This window comes from Poromitra crassiceps (genome assembly GCF_964638095.1).
Source record: "Poromitra crassiceps genome assembly, chromosome: 6".
Lineage (NCBI taxonomy): Eukaryota > Metazoa > Chordata > Actinopteri > Beryciformes > Melamphaidae > Poromitra > Poromitra crassiceps.
This window is the reverse complement of record NC_139627.1, coordinates 13,916,366-13,943,418: the sequence shown is the minus strand read 5'-3', so window position 1 is coordinate 13,943,418 and position 27,053 is coordinate 13,916,366. Positions and strand designations below refer to the sequence as shown.

Genomic DNA, 27,053 nt, shown 5'->3' with positions numbered 1-27,053 from the left:
GCAGCGAGGGGGGGGCTTTGCTGCGGTACTAGTGCAGCGAGGGGGGGCTTTGCTGCGGCACTAGTGCAGCGAGGGGGGGGGCTTTGCTGCGGTACTAGTGCAGCGAGGGGGGGGCTTTGCTGCGGCACTAGTGCAGCGAGGGGGGGCTTTGCTGCGGCACTAGTGCAGCGAGGGGGGGGCTTTGCTGCGGTACTAGTGCAGCGAGGGGGGGCTTTGCTGCGGCACTAGTGCAGCGAGGGGGGCTTTGCTGCAGCACTAGTGCAGCGAGGGGGGGCTTTGCTGCGGTACTAGTGCAGCGAGGGGGGGGGGCTTTTCTGCGGCACTAGTGCAGCGAGGGGGGGCTTTGCTGTGGTACTAGTGCAGCGAGGGGGGGGCTTTGCTGTGGTACTAGTGCAGCGAGGGGGGGGCTTTGCTGCGGCACTAGTGCAGCGAGGGGGGGGCTTTGCTGCAGTACTAGTGCAGCGAGGGGGGGGCTTTGCTGCAGTACTAGTGCAGCGAGGGGGGGCTTTGCTGCGGTACTAGTGCAGCGAGGGGGGGGCTTTGCTGCGGTACTAGTGCAGTGAGGGGGGGGCTTTGCTGCGGCACTAGTGCAGCGAGGGGGGGGCTTTGCTGCGGTACTAGTGCAGCGAAGGAGGGGCTTTGCTGCAGCACTAGTGCAGCGAGGGGGGGGGTTTGTAACGAAACAAAGAAAACCTTTAAAACCGCAGGCGCAGCAAAGCGGCCAAATTAAATGAGTATCAACTGCAAGTTCACAGAATTAATTTCAGCTGTGTTTTTCCTTGAAGGGGTTCAAATGGACATGTTGCTGGTTGCTAAAGGCAGCTGTATGGTTCAAATGGACATGTTGCTGGTTGCTAAAGGCAGCTGTATGCTCTCCGGCACTACTTACAGTACAGTCAAATGCACCTGTATTCATCATTTCAATTGTCACGATGAATATGAATATTTGGATGTGTTCTGTTATTAAAAAAAATACCTCTCGTTTGAACTTGACTTGCAGCCAAACGTCTCTCTTTTCTTGGCGGTGGTAATTTACATTGTGACACCTACTAAGGCTCTAAACAACACGGGAAACAGTAATATTCCAATTCCAATCGACTCCGATGAAATTATCCTCCTCTGTCTTCACTTTAACCTCAAGTACTGCGCTTGATTACATTTTAATATTTGCATTTAACCAGGGGCCGACTAGTGATTTGGCCCGAGGCAAAGGCAAGCAAGGGCCCCCCCTAGATCCTAACTGTCTCCCATTTTAATCCACCCTTTCTATCACCTTCAAGCTAGAGCTGAGAAAAGTATGCATTAGAGGGCACTCACCCCCCCCAGATACTGATACAATAGAAGATTTACTTAAATTCAAGTGCCAAAATGGCCTTTAGATACCCCAGACTGAGTGATAAGTGGGTGGGTGGAGTGCGGATTTCAAGATTGAAATAATGTATTGTAACAAAGAGAGGGATGTACATTTCTTTTATATTGATAAAAAAACAAAAATAAGTTGACATTAGTTCTATTCTTGTGTTCTGTGGCGCCCTCTGGCTGCCGGGGGCCCATCAAGGCCTTGGCCCCTGCATTTAGGCTACACTTGCATTCTGACTGTACGCACTTCTCCCAGTGAGCGTGGCACATAATGAAAACCAGAAGTAAATATAAGTTTTTGCTACCGACTATTTAATCTGTGGACAAACCAAGGAAAAAAAAAAAAATATGCAGCATTTCAAATGAAATGAACGTTTTTTTTGTGTTTGTTTTTTTTGTTTTTGTAATGAAAAAGACGACCATAGTCACAATGATAATTATAAGAGTATAATACAAATCATGAATATCTATAAAACATGTCGACTTCTCTCTTCATGCTGGGCGTTTCGTCCAATAGGAAATGGAGTCACAACATCGCATCACAATCCACTGGTGGGTTGAGGAGGAGGGAGGGGGGGGAGGGTGTTCAAGGAGGAAAAGTGAAGCGAGGGCTTCTCTTATTAGCCAGGCCATAGTTAAGTCAGTATCCCGTTAAACAGCATCTCTCTCATACACATTATAAAGACTCTTATTAGCCAGGCCATAGTTAAGTCAGTATCCCGTTAAACAGCATCTCTCTCATACACATTATAAAGACATTTATTTTCCATTGTGACTGTAGTTTCAAATCAACTGTAAAACCAAACGTTTTACAGTAAGTCTTCAGTTATACCGCATTCAAGACAACTCGGACCGCCGTAAGTTTCAACACGGAACCTCCGGCCCGGACAGATTGGCGGTCACGCTGCACCTCCCGCTCGGGGGGGGGGGGGGGGGGGGGGAACCCAAACTGTTGCTATAGCAACCCGCGTTAGCATGGTAGCTACCTACTAGCGAACAATGCTAACGGAACATGCTGAATGCTGAATTTCACACAGAGCGAAACACAGATGACACAAACGCATATGAAACGTTAACATTACATCATTAAGACCTCAAATTGTGTGTTAAAACGTCAACAAACGTCTTTATAATAATTCTGTGACTATCATTAACGATGCAAGTTGCCATTGTGATGTGGCTGTGTGACGTCAACTCGGAGAAACCGGAGCTCTGGATGATACCCGGATTTCCGAGCTGTAATTCCGGCCTGAACAATTCTGTTCAATTCACTTTTTACAGGTCGGAACCCATTTTCTCCGGCGGTCCGAGTTGTCTTGAATGGGGTATTGGAGCCGGCACAGTCTAGCCCCACTTGACTTTTCCTCAGAGAAATGCCCATTAACAGAATCAGACAATTGGGGTGAAAAACACTCACAGTGAGAAATCCCACTCATCATATCTCCATACAACATGGCTGATAAACGCCATTATCTGACTTTCTGATGATGATGACGTCTCATCCTTGTCACTTTATCCAAAGGGCGGGTTTGTCCTCCAAAACACCTAAACTGATACCAAAACATATCCAGGTTTACAGCAGGCAAACAGGTCCAAATGGATTGTAATAATCACACAGATTAACAAAAAATCTTTACAAAATACGACCTGACGTGGTCAGTTAATGTACAGAAAATGAGAATAAAAAGAACGATCCAGTCTTTTTTCTTCTGTACAAACGACAAACATCACAGAACGACAACATCGATACTTTTCTACGGTAGCTTTTCAGACCGCGGGGACAGATGTGGTGATCAAACGGGCAAGTCACCTGACAGGATGTGATGCAAAAACAGTGAGAGTCAGCTGACAGGAAGTGTGCAGATGTCAGGATAGGCTACAGCACTCGCGCATACAAAATGTACAAAACACCGTCCTCTAACTACAAACATCACACCTTGGAGGGGAGAAATGTCCCGGTAACGCTTCCTGTTACAGTTCACTAATTACTATATTATTGACTAATTACCACTGGGTAAGAGGTACTGTAGGTAAATACAGAGAAGCTACAGTTGAAATCCTAAGAAAAACCTCCACTATTACCCATCAACTCAACTAGCTTTGTGTTTATTGCATGGCTTATTGCATAACACAAACTTACGAGGAATATGGTAAGAGCTTGGTAATACCATACCCACTTATTTACCAGTGGTAATTACCCTGATAATATACAATACCATGTATTTACCGGGCAAATACTTTGTAATAGGGGACCGTAAAAGGAGGCGTTACCACAGTCCCATGTTTCAAATGGTTTTTAAATGTCTGAACAACAATCTGTGCTTAAATTCTTTTTCTTTTCTTTCTTTCTTTTTTTAAAGACTGATGCGATGCAGGTGCCTTGGCAGGTGGCATTGAGCGTAGCCCAAACAAGTTGAAAACCATATATATATATATATGTTATATATATATATATATGTTATATATATATATATATATAACATATATATATATATATATATATATATATATATATATATATATATATATATATATATATATATATGCAAACATGGTGTGTTTTGGCCCTCAGGTGAGTGAGACAGATACATCAGGAGTGTGTTGGTTAGTTAGCATAGAGCCACGCGGCGCTGCATCCCCGTCATTGTGTCTGGAAGTGCTGTGGAGACGCAAACGTGACCCGGTGCTGACCCCTTAGTCATGTGACCTCCGTCATCGACGCTGAGTGGTTCTGAAAACAGAGGTGGAGGGAGGCAGGGAGGGATGGAGGTGGAGAGAGAGAGAGAGAAATAAAAAAGAGAGGAAGGAGAGAAACATGGATGGGGATAGGGGAGTGAAAAAGCATGAAAATGAAGAGGTAGAAGAAATCTTGTCAGCATTGCTCCGTGTAAGTTTGTGTGTTCTCTCTCTCTCTGTCTGTGTGTGTGTCTCTCTCTCTCTGTGTGTCTCTCTCTCTCTCTCTCTCTCTCTCTCTGTCTGTGTGTGTGTCTCTCTCTGTGTGTGTGTGTGTCTCTCTCTCTCTCTCTCACACACAGTATTGATTATTGATCCCACAACTCTCATCGAATGTGAGACAAAGTGCCAAGATGGCGTCTGTAAATACAGCACCGCACCGCAGGGTCAACATCGGGCTGAGTTCCCTCATCTGGAAGTCAATGGGGGTTTTGTATGGGGATTTTGGTTAGATGCCTGAAATCAGGTCTGTGGGGAACACAAGTTTATGAAACTGTGAACTTTGTGTTCAGCGAGATCATCTTCACAAGTGAGGACCACACTTTTATGATTTTTGAAGTACAAAGCGATCGCCCAAAACTCGCAAGAAAACACTTCAGAAGTCATAAAGCGGTGTTGATTTGTGAAAGCTTGCAGTTTCAGTTTCTGGGTGGCTACATGGCAGCATGGCTGTAGTGTATGTCCTTTTGAACGTGTTTGTCAGTATTTCTGTGCTTAGAAAAAAAGAAAGAAAGAAATTAAGAAAGAAAGAAAGAGAAAGAACAAACGAAAGAAAAAGAAAGAGAGAAAGAAAGAAAGAAAGAAAGGTACTTGTAAACCAAAAACAGCAACATGTTGCCCTCAGCTCATAAGCAGTTTACTGCATGTTTCTTATGCATAAGCGGCAGAAGGCAACTTCACATGCTGGCAGCTCCGAACAGAACAGAGAGGAACGTTTCTGAAAACTGTGTCTTACTTCAATAGTCAGAAATCATGTGCAGTGAGGTCAGTAAATGTCCCACAGCAGCTAATAGTCAGGTCAGTTAGCAAAAGCACCACATTTTTTCCACATACTCTCCATCACCATAACTTTGAATTTTTGATGGAAGCCACTTCAAAAAAACTAAAAATACATAAAAAAAAAGTTTTTTCAAAATTTGAAAGGCCATAACTTCCACGATTTGTAAGCAACTTTTTTCCACGTGTTCAGCTGACCTTGCTTGCTCTACAAATGTGTCTCAAGGAGCCTTGAGGTCCACCTGGAAAGTTTTTGAGATATTTTGAAAGTGTTGGAAAACACACTTTTACTGTCTCTACAGTAACCTTTGTCTGAGAAGTAAACCGCGAAGGGACACCTGCCTCTCTTCAGAGAATACAATAAGTAATTGGAGGTCAACATCAACAAAAACAACATCTTTAACACTGTATTCATCACCTTATTGGGGTCATTCAGACACACTCTGATCTTAAAATACAATATTTCGGACAGTACTCGAAGGCAGCATCTGCTTGCTGCAGAACAACTGCGGAAAATCTACTAAATAATGAGGTAAATATTGGACGTTTGGACCCACAGTGCAATCATTTGGCTTCAGGACACAGTATGGATTATTCTGCAGAGCTGCCTGCGCACATTTTGTGGCCTTTTTATGATTTGCTGTTTTTGGACGTGTAAAGAAACGGTCTCCAGTGAGTTGTGTTGTTTTGAAAAAAGGCAGTCAAAGAGCTGCTAGAAAACTAGCTGTGTGTTATATGGACAAAGGTCACTGTGTGTTTCCACTGAGATGAGGGTGAGTCGTGAAAGTCGGTTATTGTTTGCTGGCTTTTTATTGATTTAAGCAATATAAGCACAAAATACAGTAAACAACACATAACTGCACACATATTATGACTGTGATATTTGATATGAACAGTGTAAAGGCTTGGACATACTCCAGGCGGAGCTCCGCCGATTCGTGCGCTGGGGCCGAGGTGTTCATGCTCAGAGCGTTGCGTACAGTGAATGGTCCATTAAAAGTCAATGAAACGCCATTATATGTTCAGTACTGCGGTTTCACTCTCAAACGATCGTATCAGCACATGAATAGAATCAACAAACGTGTTTTTATTGAATGTAAATAGGCCTAAAAAACGAACAATTAAAGAAATCAAAGTTTACCACATGGGTCAAGACATGTGGTCAAAACACAGCTCATTGTACTTACAGTACTTCTTCATTTCATTTCTCTCCCTCTCTCTCCTGCAAAGTGCCCCTCGCGCCTGGAGTATGTCCCGGCCTTACGCTACGTTCACACAGGGCACCTACGCCTCGCCTCAACCCACGCCTACGCCTATGACCTTGAGCTGCGCGTGAACCTATCACACGCTTTTGCGATCACACCGCACGCCTATTCCAGGTTCACCTGAGCCGTGTCACAAGCGCCTCTCCTCTCCTCTCTCCCGAGTGTTTTTTTTGGTCACGTGTGGTCCCGAATTATCATGGGTAGGTCAAATAAATCTGATATATTTAATGTGCTATTGATGCTGGATATGTATAACCAGGTCTCCTTCTTGGGTGACTGCTGTCATAGAGAACTGGGTGCTGTTGTATTAAGGTGGATTAACTTTTCATTGTCCATCTTGCTCCTGCGGGCGCTATTCTCTCTCCTGAAGATTTGTTTACCGACGGGGAGAAAGCCCCACGTGATAGCCACCCGTCAATCACTCTCTCTCTGCTCAACACTGTTGTAGTAACACCATTTTATTTTGAAATTCAGTTGACTTTGTCAATTCCCACGGATATTGTCGCGTTTTTCCTCCATGGCTTGACAGAAGAAGTCTGCCTTCACGCGCCTAGTCGGCTTGAAAATAGAACTCACGCCTAAACGATAAAATCGGCGCAGCTCAGGCGAGGCGTGGGTACACGGAAGGTTCACGCTGAGGCGCCCTGTGTACACAGCCTCATTGAGTAAAAAGGACGCCTATTTAAAAGCGTGGGTAAAGAAAGGCAAGGCTTGGGTGCTGTGTGTGAACGTAGCCTTCGCCTTTGTTCACACCATACGCCAACCATACGCCAAAGCCACGCTGAAGCTGAGCTCACACAAGACTCACACACTCTTGTCCTCGGCGCCTCGCTCGGCGCGCCTTGACCCCGCCCACAACTTCCTTTGACGTCATGCCTGGCAGCTTCGCGCTTGGAAAATAGGACTGCATCCTGAGTGATCGCTTGAGCGCGGCTTCAGCGCGGCTTGAGCAAGGCACGCACACGGCTGGTGTGAAGGGCCTCGCCTGTTAACAAGGACGCCGAAGTGAAACTTGTGGGTTCAGCGTAGGTTTGAGCGTGTAGCTTGGGCGTATGGTGTGAAGGCAGGCTTAAGAGTATCTGAGGGAGCTTTGTCTATAGAGGAGGGAAGATCATGTGCATAATGTGAGTTTGTGCTTTAGGGGGGTCCACGTTAGGTGTTTGGGTACCTGTGCACTGAGGGTCTCCAGAGGGCTCTCCACACGGGGGAAGGTCATCAGAGGCAGGCCGCGGTACTCTTCAGGCTTCTGCTTAGCTGCTGCACTGTGGACGCCTTTGAAGTTGTTCACGACACATAGACCCTGGAGAGTGACACAACACAGAGACATTCACGTTAGGGTGAACCAAAACTGAACGTGTTTGATCTTTGACTGGACGCATGGCTCAACTGCCCATCAAACCCATACTGCTTTAGAAGTGTGCTGCATATATGGAGGATATGTGCAGAGTCGGAAAGTAACTAATTTACGTACTTTAAGTACTGTACTTGAGTACAGTTTTGAGGTTTCTGGGGCACAAAACACCTTGAGTTTAGATTTCCCTTAAAGTCCGAGGTAAGGTTTCCATAAAACGAAATTGGTTGCACAAAAACCCCTCAAGTCTTCTCCTTAAGGTTAAACATTTCAAGGAAAACTTAAGGACAAAACTTAAGGGTGTTTTTTTGCAACTGCTTTTATTTGATGGAAACCTTAACTCGGACCCTAAGGGAAATCTTAACTCAAGGTGTTGTGTGCAACTGGCCCTTGGTCCTTTACCTGAGTATTTCCATGCTGTGACCGAGGCTAGTTACTAGTTACTCTGCAGAACAAGGTTTAACATGCAGAACCTACAACAAGCTCATCAGACAACATTCAAATCCTTCTGACAGGTTCATGCTTCAATAAATGTAACACACTGAAAGAATGAGCACTTAAAAATATGTAATACTTCTATATTTTTTACTTAAACTTATGAAATATTTATCCATTATGGGATGGCTACCTTTACTTACAGCAAGTTAAGGTACCTTTTCCCAACACTGGGCGCGTGTGTGTGTGTGTGTGAGTGTGTGTGTGTGTGTGTGTGTGTGTGTGTGCTGCTTTTTGTACCCATGAAGTGGATACTGCCCGCTATCTTGCATTACAGTATAACTGTATATATCAACTTGCCATGTTATCATCCTGTGTGTTTCTTATGTGTATGCATTATTGTGTTTGCCGTCTGGGCACTCATGTAACTGACTGACTCCCAGCATTTGACTGCACTATTACTGTTTATGTCCTTTGCATACTTGTATTTATGTGGACATAAATATATAAATATATATATAATATTTCAAATGTGTGTGTGTGTGTGTGTGTGTGACATGTGTGTGTCCAGGAGTGCTATGCTCTCAAGTGTCTATTACTTGATAGAGTAGTTTTTTCTTTACAATGCCAATGCATTGTCTGTGGAGACACATCCATGTACATGAGTGTATACCATTGCCAACGGGAATTCTGGAAAATGTCTGCATTCAAATGTATTTTCTTATGTCTTCATTCACTTTGGATTAAGGAACATTCACTGATGTGCCTTATAGCTAGAAATAAGGGTACGGTGGTGCAGTGGTAAGCGCTGTCGCCTCACAGCTCGAAGGTCCTGGGTTCGATTCCCACCTGGGACGCTGTGAACGCTGAAGGAATGCGTGCCCGTCCGCATGTCCTTGAGTGCCCACCGCCCGGGTGGGGTCGTCAAAAGGGTCTTTCTGTGTGGAGTTTGCATGTTCTCCCCGTGCCTCCCGGTGGTTTCCTTCATATAGGAACCCCCTTCACCAAAAACATGCAATATCCTGGTTGCTAATGTGGTTCCTCCTCTGGTCGTTAAGGGCGCCTGTTCAGAGGGAGGGGAACTGGTTGGAATAGCGTGAACCTCCCACGTGCTATGTCCTACCGTGCTATGTCCTTCCTCTGTCAGGTGAAAAGAAGCGGCTGGCTAACTGCCCATGTCTCGGAGGAAGCATGGAGCCAGTTTCGGCTCTCCCCAGATCGGCAGAGGGTGGAGTAGCAACCAGGATAAATAAATTAAATTAGCACTAATGGGGGATAAAAATGGGATAAAACAATCGGGAAAAAAAGAAATAAGAAAAATCTATTTGCCCGCCAAGCTGCAATGTCAACCAGGTATAAAGGCGCCCTGCGTCTTCAGCTAGGGCACCCAGGGGGATTTTGGGGGGAGTTTCAGGTTCTGAACAGTTATCGCTGCTATAACATCAACTTTATGTGGATGTAAAAGCACATTCAAACACTGTGTGAGTCCACAAAAGTCAGACATCAATCAGGCCGTGAAGATGCTCCAGGCTGTACCTCGTCATGGCATGGTGCCGCGGCTGGCAGAGACACCATACCGCTGCTCTGCTCTGTTTCTTCAATTACATTTGTGTTCATATTCTTGTTACTTGTGAAATATGTTTTTCCCATTAGTTTGGATTTGTCTGCTTTCGAGTATTAGGGATCGCGCCGTGCCTACTGCCTGCTTTCTAATCAGACAAGATGGCCCGGGGGAGATTTGTCCCCCAAGAAAATAGCCAAAACTGCTGCTCATATCTGCTTTTTTTTATTATAATTGATTGCATTTATATAGCACTTTTATATGTATTCAAAGCGCTTCACATATCGGGGGGAGAGTCAACTCATCCACCACTGATGTGTAGCACCCACCTGGGTGATGCACGGCAGCCAGTTTGCACCAGAATGCTCACCACACATCAGCTATCATGGTGGAGAGTTGAAGACTTAATGCACCAATTAAGTAATGAGGGATGTTTCCCTTGCTCAGGATACCGGGGTTACCCCTGCTCAGGGTGCCGGGGTTACACCCCCCAGGGCACCAGGGTCACACCCCCCAGGGCACCGGGGTTACCCCTGCTCAGGACACCGGGGTTACACCCCCCAGGGCACCAGGGTTACACCCCCCAGGGCACCGGGGTTACACCCCAAGGGCACCGGGGTTAGACCCCCCAGGGCACCGGGGTTACACCCCCCAGGGCACCAGGGTTACACCCCCCAGGTCACCGGGGTTACACCCCCCAGGGCACCGGGGTTACCCCTGCCCAGGGCTCCGGGGTTAGTGCAGATGGGATCTTTATTGACCACAGAGAGTCACGGTTTAACATCTCACCCGAAAGACAGTGTTCACTCATAGGACAGACTCCCTGTCTCTGCCCTGGGGCATTGGGGATGGGGATATTATTCATGAGACCAGAGGCCCAATAGCCCAATAGGGAGGGCTAAAAGATATCCAAATAAAGAAACAAAACACTGGTTCCAAATAAGATGCGCTGCCATCTGATGCTGATATCAGTGAAGCAGGATGCAAGGTTCTCATGACCTGTTAACTGCTTTACAAGGAAGATGAGAGAGGTACAGGCTATAGCTTGATGAGAGAGGTACAGGCTAAAGCTTGATGAGAGGTACAGGCTAAAGCTTGATGAGAGAGGTACAGGCTATAGCTTGATGAGAGAGGTACAGGCTATAGCTTGATGAGAGGTACAGGCTATAGCTTGATGAGAGAGGTACAGGCTATAGCTTGATGAGAGAGGTACAGGCTAAAGCTTGATGAGAGAGGTACAGGCTATAGCTTGATGAGAGAGGTACAGGCTATAGCTTGATGAGAGAGGTACAGGCTATAGCTTGATGAGAGAGGTACAGGCTATAGCTTGATGAGAGAGGTACAGGCTATAGCTTGATGAGAGAGGTACAGGCTAAAGCTTGATGATAGAGATACAGGCTAAAGCTTGATGAGAGAGGTACAGGCTATAGCTTGATGAGAGAGGTACAGGCTAAAGATTGATGAGAGGTACAGGCTATAGCTTGATGAGAGGTACAGGCTATAGCTTGATGAGAGAGGTACAGGCTATAGCTTGATGAGAGAGGTACAGGCTATAGCTTGATGAGAGAGGTACAGGCTAAAGCTTGATGAGAGAGGTACAGGCTATAGCTTGATGAGAGGTACAGGCTATAGCTTGATGAGAGGTACAGGCTAAAGCTTGATGAGAGAGGTACAGGCTAAAGCTTGATGAGAGAGGTACAGGCTAAAGCTTGATGAGAGGTACAGGCTATAGCTTGATGAGAGGTACAGGCTAAAGCTTGATGAGAGGTACAGGCTATAGCTTGATGAGAGGTACAGGCTATAGCTTGATGAGAGGTACAGGCTAAAGCTTGATGAGAGGTACAGGCTATAGCTTGATGAGAGGTACAGGCTATAGCTTGATGAGAGGTACAGGCTATAGCTTGATGAGAGGTACAGGCTATAGCTTGATGAGAGGTACAGGCTAAAGCTTGATGAGAGGTACAGGCTATAGCTTGATGAGAGGTACAGGCTAAAGCTTGATGAGAGGTACAGGCTAAAGCTTGATGAGAGGTACAGGCTATAGCTTGATGAGAGGTACAGGCTATAGCTTGATGAGAGAGGTACAGGCTATAGCTTGATGAGAGAGGTACAGGCTATAGCTTGATGAGAGAGGTACAGGCTATAGCTTGATGAGAGAGGTACAGGCTATAGCTTGATGAGAGAGGTACAGGCTAAAGCTTGATGAGAGAGGTACAGGGCAGGGGGGGGGCAAACACTCAGAGTTCGATTCAGCTGCTGCAAACGCAGCAGGTGTGCAGCCATGCAGGTAAAATGGTAAATGGCCTGCATTTATATAGCGCTTTTATCCAAAGCGCTTTACAGTCAGGAGGTACATTCACCCATTCACACACCGATGGCGGCAGGTTACCACGCAGGGTGCTGGCACACCATCAGGAGCAATTTGGGGTTCAGTGTTTTGCTGGAGGAGGCGGGAATTGAACCACCGACCTCTTTTATCCAAAGCGATTAGTGGACGACCCGCTCTACCTCCTGAGCTACAGCCGCCCTGCAGGTGTGCAGCCCTGCAGGTGTGCAGCCCTGCAGGTGTGCAGCCCTGCAGTCTGCAACACGTTTCACATGCTGAGGGAATTTGCTTCACTCACAGTTGCTGATGACGTGACCTCGCCGGGTCTCGTCCCCGCCACCAGTAACGATGCTGTAGGGGCGAGGCGGGCAGCCCACCTCACGTCATGGTTTGCCCATTAATAAGCTGCAGCTGAGCACCTTCCAAACTGCTGAGATGAGGATCGACTTTCGAAGGAACCCGCTCGTTCATATTTCCCTGGAGATCATCCACTCAATAGTAGTACGTCGATTTTTATAGGCCAATCATTGGAAGCTTATAACCTTTATTACAGGGATGGGGGTAGAGCCACTCCCCCTCCTGCACCAAGGACACGCCCCTGCATTGTCCCCACTGCGGCTCGTTAGCTTTTAGCTGTCCTCCGTCAGTGAAGCGCATGACACCAAGGTGACGAGAAGGGCAGGAAGGATGGCCGTTTACTCTGCCAGGCAAACATTCTGTCCCAACAACTTTCCTCTGAGAGGCAGCAAACAGTCATTGACACCAAAAGCACCAGGCAGGCCAGGCAGTCACCTCAACAGCTTCTGCAGACCTAGCGATCTCGCTCACCCTGTCCACCCCCCCCCCCCCCCCCTCTATCTGGACTCCTCCACACCATCCAATAGAGCCGTCGTCTGTAATCAGAATCAGAATGACTTTAATGATCCCCGGGGGGAAATTAAGACAAATCTCACTGCTGTCACTATTTATTACCGTACACTTTATTATTACGCAGGTGGGTTTTGCACCAGTCCAAACCAGTGGTATTCACATTCAGTCCAGGCCTGTGACCATCACGCCATGCATCTAAGGCCATGTTCACATTACAGGCAAATCCGATTTGCTGCTAAAGTCATTAATCATCATTATCTTGGTTGGTTCCCCAAATCTGATTTGGGAGTGTGTCCGCACTGCCACAAATCTGATTCTCAAGTCGGATCTGTGTGTCCAGACCTAAACAGCCTATCTGCATTGGTTGCTATGGTAACGACGTGGGCATCAGTAAATAGTTACGTACTTTGGTGACGTGGTTTTCCTCCGCAGAAACATTTGATCATGAGTTGCCAGTGACGTTCAAATCAGATTTGGTGGATCTGCGCGTTCGCACTCAAGTCACATCAGTCGAAAGCAGATTGGAAACTACCTCCGTATGTGGTTTGGGACAAGTGACACAAATCAGACTTGGAGCGTTCAGACTCATAAAACCAATCTGGATAAAGTCATTAATAGGTCACTAAAGTTCACAAATCAGATTTGGCCTCCTAGTCTGAACATGGCCTAATATGTTCAGCATAACCTCATCTTAGTACACTACTGCAGCATTTATCAATAATGTACTCAGTATACCATACTGTACGTCATACAGCAATACAAAATATACTATCGTGCAGAATAAGGGGTTTGTAATGACTAATAATTAACAAAATACACCACTAATAAGCATGTTGATAAGCAACTAGAAACCCTGCAATTTGACATGTTCTTTTCATTGCACAATTTATATTTTAATTCAATGTGGTCAATAATGTTTGTTTGGTTTCTTTTTCTACAAATGAATGCTTAAAGGCAGTGAATGAGTCTCTCCTACAAGTCAACAATGGGGTGGGTCACCCTGCCTTCAGCATCTGCTCACTCCAAATCACTTGATTTAACTCCAAATCAATTGATTTTACACCCTGCCGAGAATAAACTTGAAGTGAAGGGAAACAGCACAAAATATCTACAAATATCTGTATCTCAGTCAAATCCTAGTCCTGTTTGCACTGCATATGATGGCCAGCCGTCTTGCGGCAGATGTGTGGGGCTGAAAAATAAATAAATAAATAAATAAATAAATAAATAAATAAATAAATAAATAAACAAACAAACAAATAAACAAACAAACAAAATCATTACGGACATTTAGGCATTTTGACAGATTTAATTTCATTTAATTTACACTGAAAATATATATACACATTATTATGTGATTTTTACTGGGGTCTGTACCAAAAATTGCAGCACCTGTGGTTTGGATATTGGACCTGCCGTATTGCGATTTCGACAAGGTTTCGGTTAATTGTTCAGCCCTAGCTAGCACGGAGCTTCGGCCCTAGGTAGCACGTAGCTTCGGCCCTAGGTAGCACGTAGCTTCAGCCCTAGGTAGCACATAGTTTCGGCCCTAGGTAGCACGTAGTTTCGGCCCTAGGTAGCACGTAGCTTCGGCCCTAGGTAGCACGTAGCTTCAGCCCTAGGTCGCACGTAGCTTCAGCCCTAGGTAGCACGTAGCTTCAGCCCTAGCTAGCATGTAGCTTCAGCCCTAGGTAGCACGTAGCTTCAGCCCTAGGTAGCACGTAGCTTCAGCCCTAGGTAGCACGTAGCTTCAGCCCTAGGTCGCACGTAGCTTCAGCCCTAGGTAGCACGTAGCTTCAGCCCTAGGTAGCACGTAGCTTCAGCCCTAGGTAGCACCACGTAGCGTGAATCTGTCATCAATGTCTCAACCACAGTGTCACCAGGACATAATGCCTATGCATTTACTGTGGAAAGAGTTAGTGATGTTCAAACACTGGACTGTGCTTCATCACACTGGAACACCTTTCATTTAAAGACTAAAAAAATAAAAAATCTCGAGCCTTTTCCCCCCTCTTTCCTCAGTCTGCCCTCCCTGTCTCCTCTCATCTGTTATACTCCGTCCTGTTTCCATGCTTCAGGCCCAGCGGCAATTACATGTATTAAAGCCCCTGAGAGCGTGAAATATATCCATTTTGATTTGTGGAAGATCCCCTGCACCTTCCTTCCTTCTCAGCGGGCTTTCCGGGCAACAAGTGAAGGCATCAGCTGTAATCGCAACCACCATATTTAAAAACTCAGCGTCTGGCTGTTTTTCAAAGCCATTTTCATATTCAGTGGAAGCCAGCCCCTCAGGCTAAACGCTGTTTGAAAAACAAGTCAAAATAGAAGGCTGGGGAGAGTGAGTCCTGCTCTTCATTTGAGATTGCAGGAGGGAGAAATGTCTGCCTTGCTTAGACGGAGAAGGCCCAGTTGATCTCCTCGTTATACCGTTGATTCTAGCAGATAGATGACAGGATTCCCTCTCCTCCAGGACCAGAATGAATCAGATCGCTGGCTCCCTCGCCTTTTCTCATTTGCATCCTCCTCCCCCCTCCCAAACAACAACAACAACAACAACATCATTTAACACATTCACTGCCAACAACGTGTAAACACGTTTTCAGAATCCAGCTGTTGACTGCCAACAACGTGTTTACACGTTTAACTGTTTTTTCAGTGGTTTCCACTAGGTGAGGCCCTTGGGCAATATGTGAATGTGGATCCGACCTCTCCCGCTGCCCCGGAAGTACTCTAACAAAGATTTCTATATAAGGAAGGCGGCATCCTTTGGTCGGCGTGGGTTTGAAGTAGGTAAGTTGAGACAGAGAGATACAGCATTATATAGCGATTTATACATAGCGAATTTAGCAATTTAGAGTCAGATTTAGAGCGATTTTGTTAGCGTAGTTGATTTAGTTTGTTAGTTGTTAGTACAGTAGTAGTGTTTAGTATAGTCTTTATAAAGACTTTGTTTAGATAGATAGTTAGCGGTAGTTACAGTTAGTGTTCATTGTAGTTAGCTTAGCACATTTAGCGTTAGCGTCAGTTCATTTTAGTATTTAGCCTTTATTCTAGTTCATTTTATTCTAGTTCAGTTTGATCGAGTTGGTAGCCGGTAGATTAGCCTTATTTCAGTTCAGTTTGATCTAGTCGTAGCAGTAGTTGTTTTATTTCAGTTTAGTTTAGTTAGTATTTTCAGTTTGTAGTAGTAGTTTGTTAGTAGTTTTAGTTTAGTTGGGAGTGGGTGGTGTTTGTGTTTGTGCCATGCCGGCCAAACGCAAGCGGTCTTCGGCGGCTGCACGCAAGCGATCGGCGGATCAGAGATCACTGCTGGATTTCTTTTCCGTCCGAAACGAGCTTGTGCCGGAGACCGATTCCGAGGTCTCGGATGAGGAACGGGGTGAGCCCATGCATGTCGCCGCTGCGGCTGCTGGGCTGACTGAGTCGTCCGAGTCGAGCGACCTCACATCTTCTCCAGACGCGGAGGATTCTGAGGATGAATGGGCCCCGTCGAGGAGCGAAGCTCCACAGAGCAGCAGTGGTAAGATGATGTTTGAGATGACTTGTGTAACTGTAATTACTATGACTGTACAAAAGCCAGCAGTCAGTCAATTCATTTTACTTAACAACAAGAGACACAACAATCAATAAGGCAGTATGTCTTATCACTATACTGCCTTATTGATTGTTGTCTCTTGTTGTTGTTTTTTTGCACTCAATGCCCTGTTATATTTGTACTATGTTGTAAACGGAGTTCACAGCACAAGAATTTCACACGTGATACTTGTACCATGGAGTGACAATAAAAATCTTGAATCTTGATTTTCAGACTCTGAAGATGAGCCTGTAGTAGCCAGCTGTAGCGCTACAGCATCTGGTGCCACATCCTCTGGTGCCAGGAAAATGGGTAAGATCACTCTTCAGAATCAGGTTTATTTTCACATCACAGGTTCCAGCCAGAATTCCAGAAATTCTAGAACTCCAGAATTCAGTACCACACATATGAAAAACACTATTTTATGGTAATTATGTATTTCTATAATTTGCAGATGGAGCTGGAAGCGGGAAACGTCCCCAGCCTGCAGGTCCTGCTGAGTGGAGTGATGCTGACTGGGAGCCAACCCACATCCCATTCACCGCAGAACCGGGTCCTCATACTGGTGGTGCTCCTGCTCAACCAGTGGACTTTTTCCAGCTCTTCCTGGACGATGAGCTGCTCCAGGCCATTGCAGCACAAACTAATCTGTATGCACATCAGTGCATCAGTCAAGTGAGCGAGGCTCTGCCACATTCAAGGCTTGGGAGGTGGAAGGACACTGATGTGGCAGAAATCAAGAGCTTCTTGGGACTATACTTCCTCACTGGGATCGTGAAGAAGCCTGAACTGTCCATGTACTGGACCACAAATGAAGCGTCTGCTACCCCCTACTTCAACAAAACCATGTCTCGCAACCGCTTTCAACTGCTAACCAGATTCCTCCATTTCGCTAACAATTTTGATGTTGATGGTGCAGACAGGTTGTACAAGGTCCGGCCTGTATTGAATGACCTGTTAGCAAAGTTCAGAGCCATGTTCACACCAGGTCGTGACATCAGTATTGATGAGGGGATGCTCCTGTGGCGTGGGCGGTTGGCCTTCAAGGTGTACAACCCACAGAAACCCATAAAGTATGGGATAAAATCATACATTCTCTGTGACTCCCAGACAGGTTACTGCTACAGTATGAAGCCCTACTGTGGTGAGCGGTCCTCCCTAGGTGAGACGGTGGAGTTCCTCCTCGGGGACTTGGCAGGGCAGGGTTACCATTTATACATGGACAACTACTACAACTCTGTTGGAATGTGTGCACAGCTGCTGGAGTGTCAGACACATGTCTGTGGCACTCTGAGGAAGAACAGGGGTGAGCCACCTGCTACGAAGGTTACCAACCACACAGTGAAGATGGGGGAAACGGTCATGCGACACAATGGTGGCACCATGGTTCTGGCCTGGCGCGACAAGCGAATCGTGAAAATGGTTTCCACTATGCACGAGGACACGATGGAGACAGTGCAGGTCAGGCAGAAAGGCAGCAGAGAGAGGGTCCCACACACAAAACCCAAGTGCGTTGTAGACTACAACAAGTACATGAATGGGGTAGACCGATTGGACCAGAACATCGCATACTATCCCTTTGCCAGGAAGACATCCAGGTGGCCTTTCAAATTTGTCATGTACATGTTTCAGATGTCTTTTTATAACGCCTTTGTGCTGTACAAAGCTAAACGCCCACAGAGAAAGTGTAAAACTTTGATGGCTTTCATCCTGAGTGTTGTCACTGCATGGACCACACCTGTGGTGGAGAGGAGGGGGGTGGGGGAGGAGGTGGGGGGTGGCGGGGAGGAGGTGGGGGAGGAGGTGGGGGGTGGGGGGGAGGTGGTGGGGGGTGGGGGGGAGGGCAGCAGTGACCAACCTGCAACCATGCCCCGGGCACCATACCTGGACCCTCCAAGCAGGCTGGATGTCGATCTAGCAGGCCATGTAATGGCCATGTATCCAGCCACACGCAAACAAGCTCACCCAGCAAGGAAGTGTAGGGTTTGTATAAAGAATAATGTTAGAAGCGAGACACGCTACTTTTGTGTTATATGTAAGGTCCCATTACACAGGGCTCGCTGCTATGAGGTGTACCACTCAGACAAGTAGGCATGGGTCGTAAAAAAAAAAAAAAAACCTGCCAGGGAGGTTTTGTCTTTGATGCTCTTTGTTTGATTGTTTGCTAGCTAGCAGGAATACATAAAAGCACCTGCCGATTTTCATGTAACTTTGTGGATGGGTGTAACATGGGCCAAGGAAGTACCCATTACATTTTGGAGCGGTTCTGGATTCGGTGTACGAGCCCAAACCGGTTTGATCACAAACCGAAAAAAACAATAAAAAAAAAAAACATGTAAAAAAAAAAAAAAGCTGAGTGACCTGTGGTCTGCTGTTGTTTTGTATTTATTTTGACATTTATTTATTTTATTATGGTATTATTCCTCCATTATTGAAAACAACTATTGTTCAGATGTCTGATGTCTCACTGATGGCAAAAATAAATGGTTAAAGTGACTTTTCTGCCTGTTTGATTGAATTTCACAAAACTGCGATTATCTCAGCTTTCTGCCTCAGACCCTGAAACCATGCTGTACTCAACGGCTAATATCTACATAACTACTAACTCTACAAACTAACTCTTTTAGACAGAGAAAGTACACATTCTATTAGTACTTTTGAGATATTGTATGTTCACCAAGTCCAAGCAGAAAAGAATCCTCTGCTCTTGTAAAATGAGCCAGAATCCTCAAAAAACGGCTTGGCAAAAGCTACCTACAGCAAAAAAAAACGGCTGGCAGTCAATGTGTTAAATCAAACCTCTAATTAAAACTAGTGTTCCTACTGTATTTCCTCCCCCCCCCCACGGTGCAGCCGAGGACAGACGTTGTCTGATTGTCCATATGGAATAAATGCCCTCCTTGTTCTCGCATTTTGAATGTGTCATGTTGTTACTGCTGCATGGGCGCTGTCCGGTGCTGAAGTCTTTCCCCTCTGCATGTGAAAGACCTTTTTGTCATTGCCTTGTGCTCACTTGCATTAGGATTACAGCTGTTTTATTGAATATTCATTGCCCAAATTCAATTAAAAACATTTCATTTATATTGAATGTGCTGTATCTGTTTTTATCGAAAACAACAAGAACTTATGAAGTAGGCTACAGTACCTCTGAAGTCATGAAAATGGGCAATTTTCTTAGCGCCCCCACCTACTGGTCAAGCTCCCCTTTCGCACTGGGAGAGAAGAAATTGTGGCGCCGTGCCAGAAAATCCAGACGCCACCTCAGCATTTCCTCTCCTCACTCCTCTGATACAGTACGTCCCCAGCCTTATCCTTCACTCCTCTGATACGGTACCTCCCCAGCCTTATCCTTCACTCCTCTGATACAGTACGTCCCCAGCCTTATCCCTCACTCCTCTGATACGGTACCTCCCCAGCCTTATCCCTCACTCCTCTGATACGGTACCTCCCCAGCCTTATCCTTCACTCCTCTGATACAGTACGTCCCCAGCCTTATCCTTCACTCCTCTGATACAGTACGTCCCCAGCCTTATCCCTCACTCCTCTGATACGGTACCTCCCCAGACTTATCCCTCACTCCTCTGATACGGTACCTCCCCAGCCTTATCCTTCACTCCTCTGATACGGTACCTCCCCAGCCTTATCCTTCACTCCTCTGATACAGTACCTCCCCAGACTTATCCCTCACTCCTCTGATACAGTACCTCCCCAGCCTTATCCTTCACTCCTCTGATACGGTACGTCCCCAGCCTTATCCTTCACTCCTCTGATACGGTACGTCCCCAGCCTTATCCTTCACTCCTCTGATACGGTACCTCCCCAGCCTTATCCTTCACTCCTCTGATACGGTACGTCCCCAGCCTTATCCTTCACTCCTCTGATACGGTACCTCCCCAGCCTTATCCCTCACTCCTCTGATACAGTACCTCCCCAGACTTATCCCTCACTCCTCTGATACAGTACCTCCCCAGACTTATCCCTCACTCCTCTGATACGGTACCTCCCCAGACTTATCCCTCACTCCTCTGATACAGTACCTCCCCAGACTTATCCCTCACTCCTCTGATACGGTACCTCCCCAGACTTATCCCTCACTCCTCTGATACAGTACCTCCCCAGACTTATCCCTCACTCCTCTGATACGGTACCTCCCCAGACTTATCCCTCACTCCTCTGATACAGTACCTCCCCAGACTTATCCCTCACTCCTCTGATACGGTACCTCCCCAGACTTATCCCTCACTCCTCTGATACAGTACCTCCCCAGACTTATCCCTCACTCCTCTGATACAGTACCTCCCCAGACTTATCCCTCACTCCTCTGATACGGTACCTCCCCAGACTTATCCCTCACTCCTCTGATACAGTACCTCCCCAGACTTATCCCTCACGCCTCTGATACGGTACCTCCCCAGACTTATCCCTCACTCCTCTGATACGGTACCTCCCCAGACTTATCCCTCACTCCTCTGATACAGTACCTCCCCAGACTTATCCCTCACTCCTCTGATACGGTACCTCCCCAGACTTATCCTTCACTCCTCTGATACAGTACCTCCCCAGCCTTATCCTTCACTCCTCTGATACAGTACCTCCCCAGCCTTATCCTTCACTCCTCTGATACGGTACCTCCCCAGCCTTATCCTTCACTCCTCTGATACAGTACCTCCCCAGACTTATCCCTCACTCCTCTGATACGGTACCTCCCCAGCCTTATCCCTCACTCCTCTGATACGGTACCTCCCCAGCCTTATCCTTCACTCCTCTGATACAGTACCTCCCCAGACTTATCCCTCACTCCTCTGATACGGTACCTCCCCAGCCTTATCCCTCACTCCTCTGATACAGTACCTCCCCAGCCTTATCCTTCACTCCTCTGCTACGGTACCTCCCCAGACTTATCCTTCACTCCTCTGATACAGTACCTCCCCAGACTTATCCCTCACTCCTCTGATACGGTACCTCCCCAGCCTTATCCTTCACTCCTCTGATACGGTACCTCCCCAGCCTTATCCTTCACTCCTCTGATACAGTACCTCCCCAGACTTATCCCTCACTCCTCTGATACGGTACCTCCCCAGCCTTATCCTTCACTCCTCTGCTACGGTACCTCCCCAGCCTTATCCTTCACTCCTCTGATACAGTACCTCCCCAGACTTATCCCTCACTCCTCTGATACAGTACCTCCCCAGCCTTATCCTTCACTCCTCTGATACAGTACCTCCCCAGACTTATCCTTCACTCCTCTGATACGGTACCTCCCCAGCCTTATCCTTCACTCCTCTGATACAGTACCTCCCCAGACTTATCCCTCACTCCTCTGATACGGTACCTCCCCAGCCTTATCCCTCACTCCTCTGATACGGTACCTCCCCAGCCTTATCCTTCACTCCTCTGATACAGTACCTCCCCAGACTTATCCCTCACTCCTCTGATACGGTACCTCCCCAGCCTTATCCCTCACTCCTCTGATACGGTACCTCCCCAGACTTATCCCTCACTCCTCTGATACGGTACCTCCCCAGACTTATCCTTCACTCCTCTGATACAGTACCTCCCCAGACTTATCCCTCACTCCTCTGATACGGTACCTCCCCAGCCTTATCCCTCACTCCTCTGCTACGGTACCTCCCCAGATTTATACGGTACGCAGCAAAACAACAATCAGAAAAAACAACAAACACTAGTTTGTTGGTTTTTCACCACTTCACCAGTTTTTATATCACTCTAGAGTCAATTTAACATGTTTAGATACACTATTACCTTTTTTACATCAAAAGTCCCACTAGTACAGGTGTGTTTGTTACCCAGGAAAGCAGCAGGGGGCGGCAGCAGCACCATCGCCTTTTAAACTTTTATATCACACTCTCAACCCGCGTTTCTCCACCGCTGCAGGCCGTCTCTTCCCCCTCCCTTTTCCCTTCTTCTCTCACGGCGACGGCGCTGTGTCAGGCCACCCAAAACAAAATGTAAACTTCCGGGTAAAAATGTCAAACTAATGTCATTTAAACAAGTAAATAGCCTCACTGATGCACGTTGGAGGAGAAAAAGGTGTTTCAACAAACGAAGCAGCAAACATTGCATCAAAATACTCGTCGTGATGTTAAGATGACATAAAATGGCTGTAAAGCATGACTCAAAATGTTTAACGTTACAACGAGGGTTTTATTTTTGAAAGAGCTAAAGCGGACGACCTACTTACATTCTGGCTGACTTGATGCTGTCTGCGCCTGGGCTGTGTGTGTGCGGTGCACTCGTGCATGAGAGATGCTTTCTTTCTCTGCATATTCCGTCAATATAAAATAATGAACCGTTGAGGCTGTAGGAATCACTGAACCTCACTGACTCACGCTGGAAAAGGGGCGGTAAGTCAGGAGGACGAGAAGCTGGGTCGGAAAACCACGGGTTGGACCACCGCCAAGATTGATATCGCCAGCCGGAGCAGAGCCGCCGCGTAAAAACCCCACCTCACTTGCAGGGTCGCTCTATCGGCTAAACGGCCCGGCTTGGAAACTTTTAGACTGAAGAAAATGCCACTAGTTTGTGGATATTAGTGGGATTTTTTTGGCCAGTCTAAAAGGGGTTTATGTCAGTGTTTATGTAACTAGAGTTAATTTAACACGTTTAGATACACTATGTCAGTTTTTATATAACTCTAGAGTTCATTTAACACGTTTAGATACAGTAATTATGAACAGCAGCCTGAGAGCCATATCATATAAGTGGACTTGTCAACTCAAAATAATTGTCACCAGAAAATCAACGCATAAGAACAGTAGGAAATCCGCTGTGTCATGACTTTGAGGCTGCTTACACAAAACAAATTGCCGTCATCATGACTGACTTTCAAGATTGGACCAAATCCACGCTGCAGGCTCTGGCTGAGTTTGTCTTAATTGCTTGTGTTTGGGTCACTTCAAAAATAACGTTGAAAAATGCTGTTATTAGTACTTAGTTATTAGGAATAACATAATAAGTCATTTGGAAGTTTTGGAGGTTCATGTTCGGGCTGAGTGCAAAATATTCAGACAGAAACCAACCAATCACTTTCTCCCTCCTCTGCTCCCTCCCTCCCTCCCTCCCTCCCTCAGTCACTCCCAAATCTCCTCTCCCCCTCTCCTCCTCACCAGAAACAGAGCGACGGCCGATCCCAGTATAAACCCAGCCACCACATCTGAACAGTGGTTCCGGTACTCGGAGACCCGGTTGAGCCCGGTGAGGAAGGCCGAACAGAGCGTGCCCAGACAGAGCACGGGCTTGGCCAGCCGGCTGGACTTGGTCTTGATGGTGCTGGTGATGTACATCTGGAAAAAGAGGAAGGCCAGATGGGAGGGGGAGAGACTAGATTAGATCAAAGAGTTTGAAAACGGCAAGATGGCTCTGTGTGCTTCCTTCTCCCGGGTCCCTCATTCACAAGACTTTTAGTCATAACACAAAAGCAGCTGGTCCACCAACTCACTCCCCAGACATTGATTAAGAGCAAGTCATTTACCTTCCCTGACAGCCCAAATGGGCTCTGTCCATTTTATAACTAGAAGTGCACTCAGAGAGCGCATACCTCCGCCAATGCCAATAGTCCAGATTGCTGTGATATGCAAATGTCCTAAGTTGGCTGGGATCCCTCTTCCTTGGCCCATGCTACACTCTTCCACCAAGCAGTGTTGGGGAGTAGTTAACTACAGTACATGTAGTGCAATGATAGTTTAACTACCATTTTTAATTAAGTAATTGGGGGGTTCGTTTAACTACATTTCAATCAAGAGTAGCTTTTTCAGTAGTTATCTACTTTGGGTCATGTAGTATTCTTGTGATCTGTTTTGCCATACAATATGTATATACATGTACATATTTATATACATATAATATATATACAGTACATACAATATGGCACAATACCACAGCTCATTGGTCATGGTTGTCATTTAATGACAATCACCTTTGATTAAAACCACCTGCAACCGATGTCTGCGATCGAATACTATGAATTTCCAAAGAGATGTATGTACTCTTTTCCTGATTGTGGCCTCAGCATTTTGCTCCCTACCCTCTCCTGCTGAAGAGAGGATTGGCCTGCCCTAGTCCCTACACGTAATTCAGACACACCTACACTTTACTCAAGTGTCAGTTCAGTTCAATTCAGTTCAGCTCGATGTCAAAATATGAGATTTCATACTCAGGTGGTGATATTTTCCCTGGATGTAGTTTGTATGTAGGCTAGTTGCACTACTTTTTTGAAAGTATAGTTTTAGTTTGACAAGTGACATTTTTTTGTACAGTCGTTAAGATGTAGTTGAACTACTTCTCATTGTGATGTAGCTGGTAGTTTGGCAAACTACAGTTTTAAAGTAGTTTCCAACAACACTGCCACCAAGTTTCATGATCATCAGCACAGTAGTTTTCCTGTAATCCTGCAAACAAACCTTGTAACTAAACTACAGGCTTGAGAAAAGATTTGGGAAACTGAGATCATATAAATCGCAGGTGTCTTTCACAAAGAGCATGGACGAGTAGAGAGGGAACCTCATTAGAGAGAACAGTGTAAACATAACAACATGTAACATGCAAGATACCCGCTGAATAAGTGTCCAAATGTTCTGGCCAATACTTTTTTTTTTTTTTTTTAACCTTTATTTATACAGGGGGAGTCTCACTGAGAGCAACGCTCTCTTTTTCAGGAGTGCCCTGTTCACATTCACACACACATTCATACCTGGAAGCTGACCAGTACAACCACAGTCTGATCTGCTGGCCACTGATCAGCTCCACTGGAGCAGTTGGGGTTAAGGGCCTTGCTCAAGGGCACCTCAGTGGTGGTAATGAGGGAGGGGCAAGCGCTGCCTTTTCACTTTCCCCACCCAGATTTATCCTGCCGGTCCCGGGGATTGAACCGACGACCTTCCGGTCACAAGCTCGCTTCTCTAACCATTGGGCCACCACTGCCCAATGGATACTCCACTTCTGTTATAGCATTTCAGTCTGGAATATGGAATATCTTTCTATAATCTATGATTTACTGCTAAATTGTCAAATACCGCCATCTGCTCGCTACTCAGGCACTTACTGTATGTATGTACTTAACCTAACTAACTTAACCTAACTAACTATCCGGTGTGCACAACATTGTCAGACTAAACTCCAGCTGACACCCCAAAAACCTACAATCTGCTACAGAAAAATGTATATTGTTTGTTTATGAACATTATTGAAAGTGGCCCCCGGGCAAAGCAAGTTGAGTATCCCTGGTATAGAGGTTGCTGCAGACGTGTAAGCGGGCTGTCTAACATCCATACAGTAGCTTGGGAGAAATAAAGCATTTGCATCAGCATCAGTCTGCTGGCGGATGACGAGAGCATCAAGTCGCACCACAGTAGATTTAGCGTCAAATGTAATTTACTAATTGTATTCCAAAATTGTATTAAGTCCAACGTGGCCTATGAATGCTGAGTGGGCTGGAAGAGAGCAACAGTGTCAAGTGTCCGTTTGGCTTCAACACAACTGTGATTAAGTGCTCAAAACGTAATCCTGATTGTTTAATGTTATGTTGTTGAAATGCACTTTCAATTTGTGGTGATGTGGCTTCTATGTATATAGCCTCACTTCCCTGTGATATCAGAGATACAGTACAGTTGAAATAAATTCATTTCATCCTTCATTTAAATGAGTTTCACTGTATTAATGAACCCACTCTGTGCAATATGTCTTGCTGTCAGAAGTTTACTGGCCATGGAATTGCTGTCACTATAATTCATAGGAATAACTTTAGGTGTATATTGTAAAATGTCTGCTAAATCTTTTAAACGACAAAATGAAACCACACAGTCTGTAAAACGACAGATCTATTAACTCAGCTTGTGATAACCTTCGGCTTAACTTTACTCTGAATAGTTTTAGAAACAAAATATCTATTTCTCTCCGATTATTCTGGTATTGTTTTTTCCTTGCTTTGCACACATTGCAATTGCACGGGGTTAATTGTGCCACTGCAGGTACATTCGATAATGTTTGTAATTAACCGTGTTCAGATTCGATTACAGAAAATCTATTAGAGAATCTGGAGGTGAATTTCAACGACATTTGTTTGGCTACACTCGATTAAGTTGCTCTGATTAAAACTAAAAGAAACAAATTCTGCAACACTAAAAGGACAAATCAAAGCTTTGTTTGGATGAAGTAGTGCCTGTGTTGTTAGAAAAAGCAGAAAGCGGAACAGAAATGGAACACCAAAATTAATTAAGGAATTAATGTCTGAATTCAATACTGCAGATAAGAATAAAACTCAAAGGTATTTCTATATTTACATACAAAATAAGTGAACACTACTGAGAGATGTCAGAAGTTTAGATTTTCTACCAATAAAATATTAAACATAGGTTATAATATAGATATTATATAACATCAATTTGTTCTTTAGGTTTGCAACACCACCATTGTCAGAAATCATCTCAGCTTTTGATGGGACTAAATTGGTTTATGCGAGTCTTTAGAAAACACATTTTGGCTCAATTCTCCACATTTTAGCTGCGGAGTACCTCAAGGTTCAATCCTGGGCCTGATATTGATCTATATCAACGCCCTTCCTCTTG

At 45.7% G+C, this 27,053-nt stretch overlaps 1 protein-coding gene across 1 annotated transcript in view; it reads right to left on the bottom strand.

Moving 5' to 3' along the window:
• Positions 1 to 4,057: 4,057 nt before the first annotated feature.
• Positions 4,058 to 27,053, bottom strand: part of plppr1 (phospholipid phosphatase related 1) — a gene marked incomplete at both ends in the record, with an annotated part of 64,673 nt that continues 41,677 nt past the window's right edge. The window contains 3 exons of the mRNA XM_083639469.1: positions 4,058 to 4,090; positions 7,522 to 7,653; positions 23,598 to 23,774. Of these exons, the coding sequence (XP_083495595.1) occupies positions 4,058 to 4,090; positions 7,522 to 7,653; positions 23,598 to 23,774 (342 nt within the window). The remainder of the gene's footprint in view (positions 4,091 to 7,521; positions 7,654 to 23,597; positions 23,775 to 27,053) is intronic.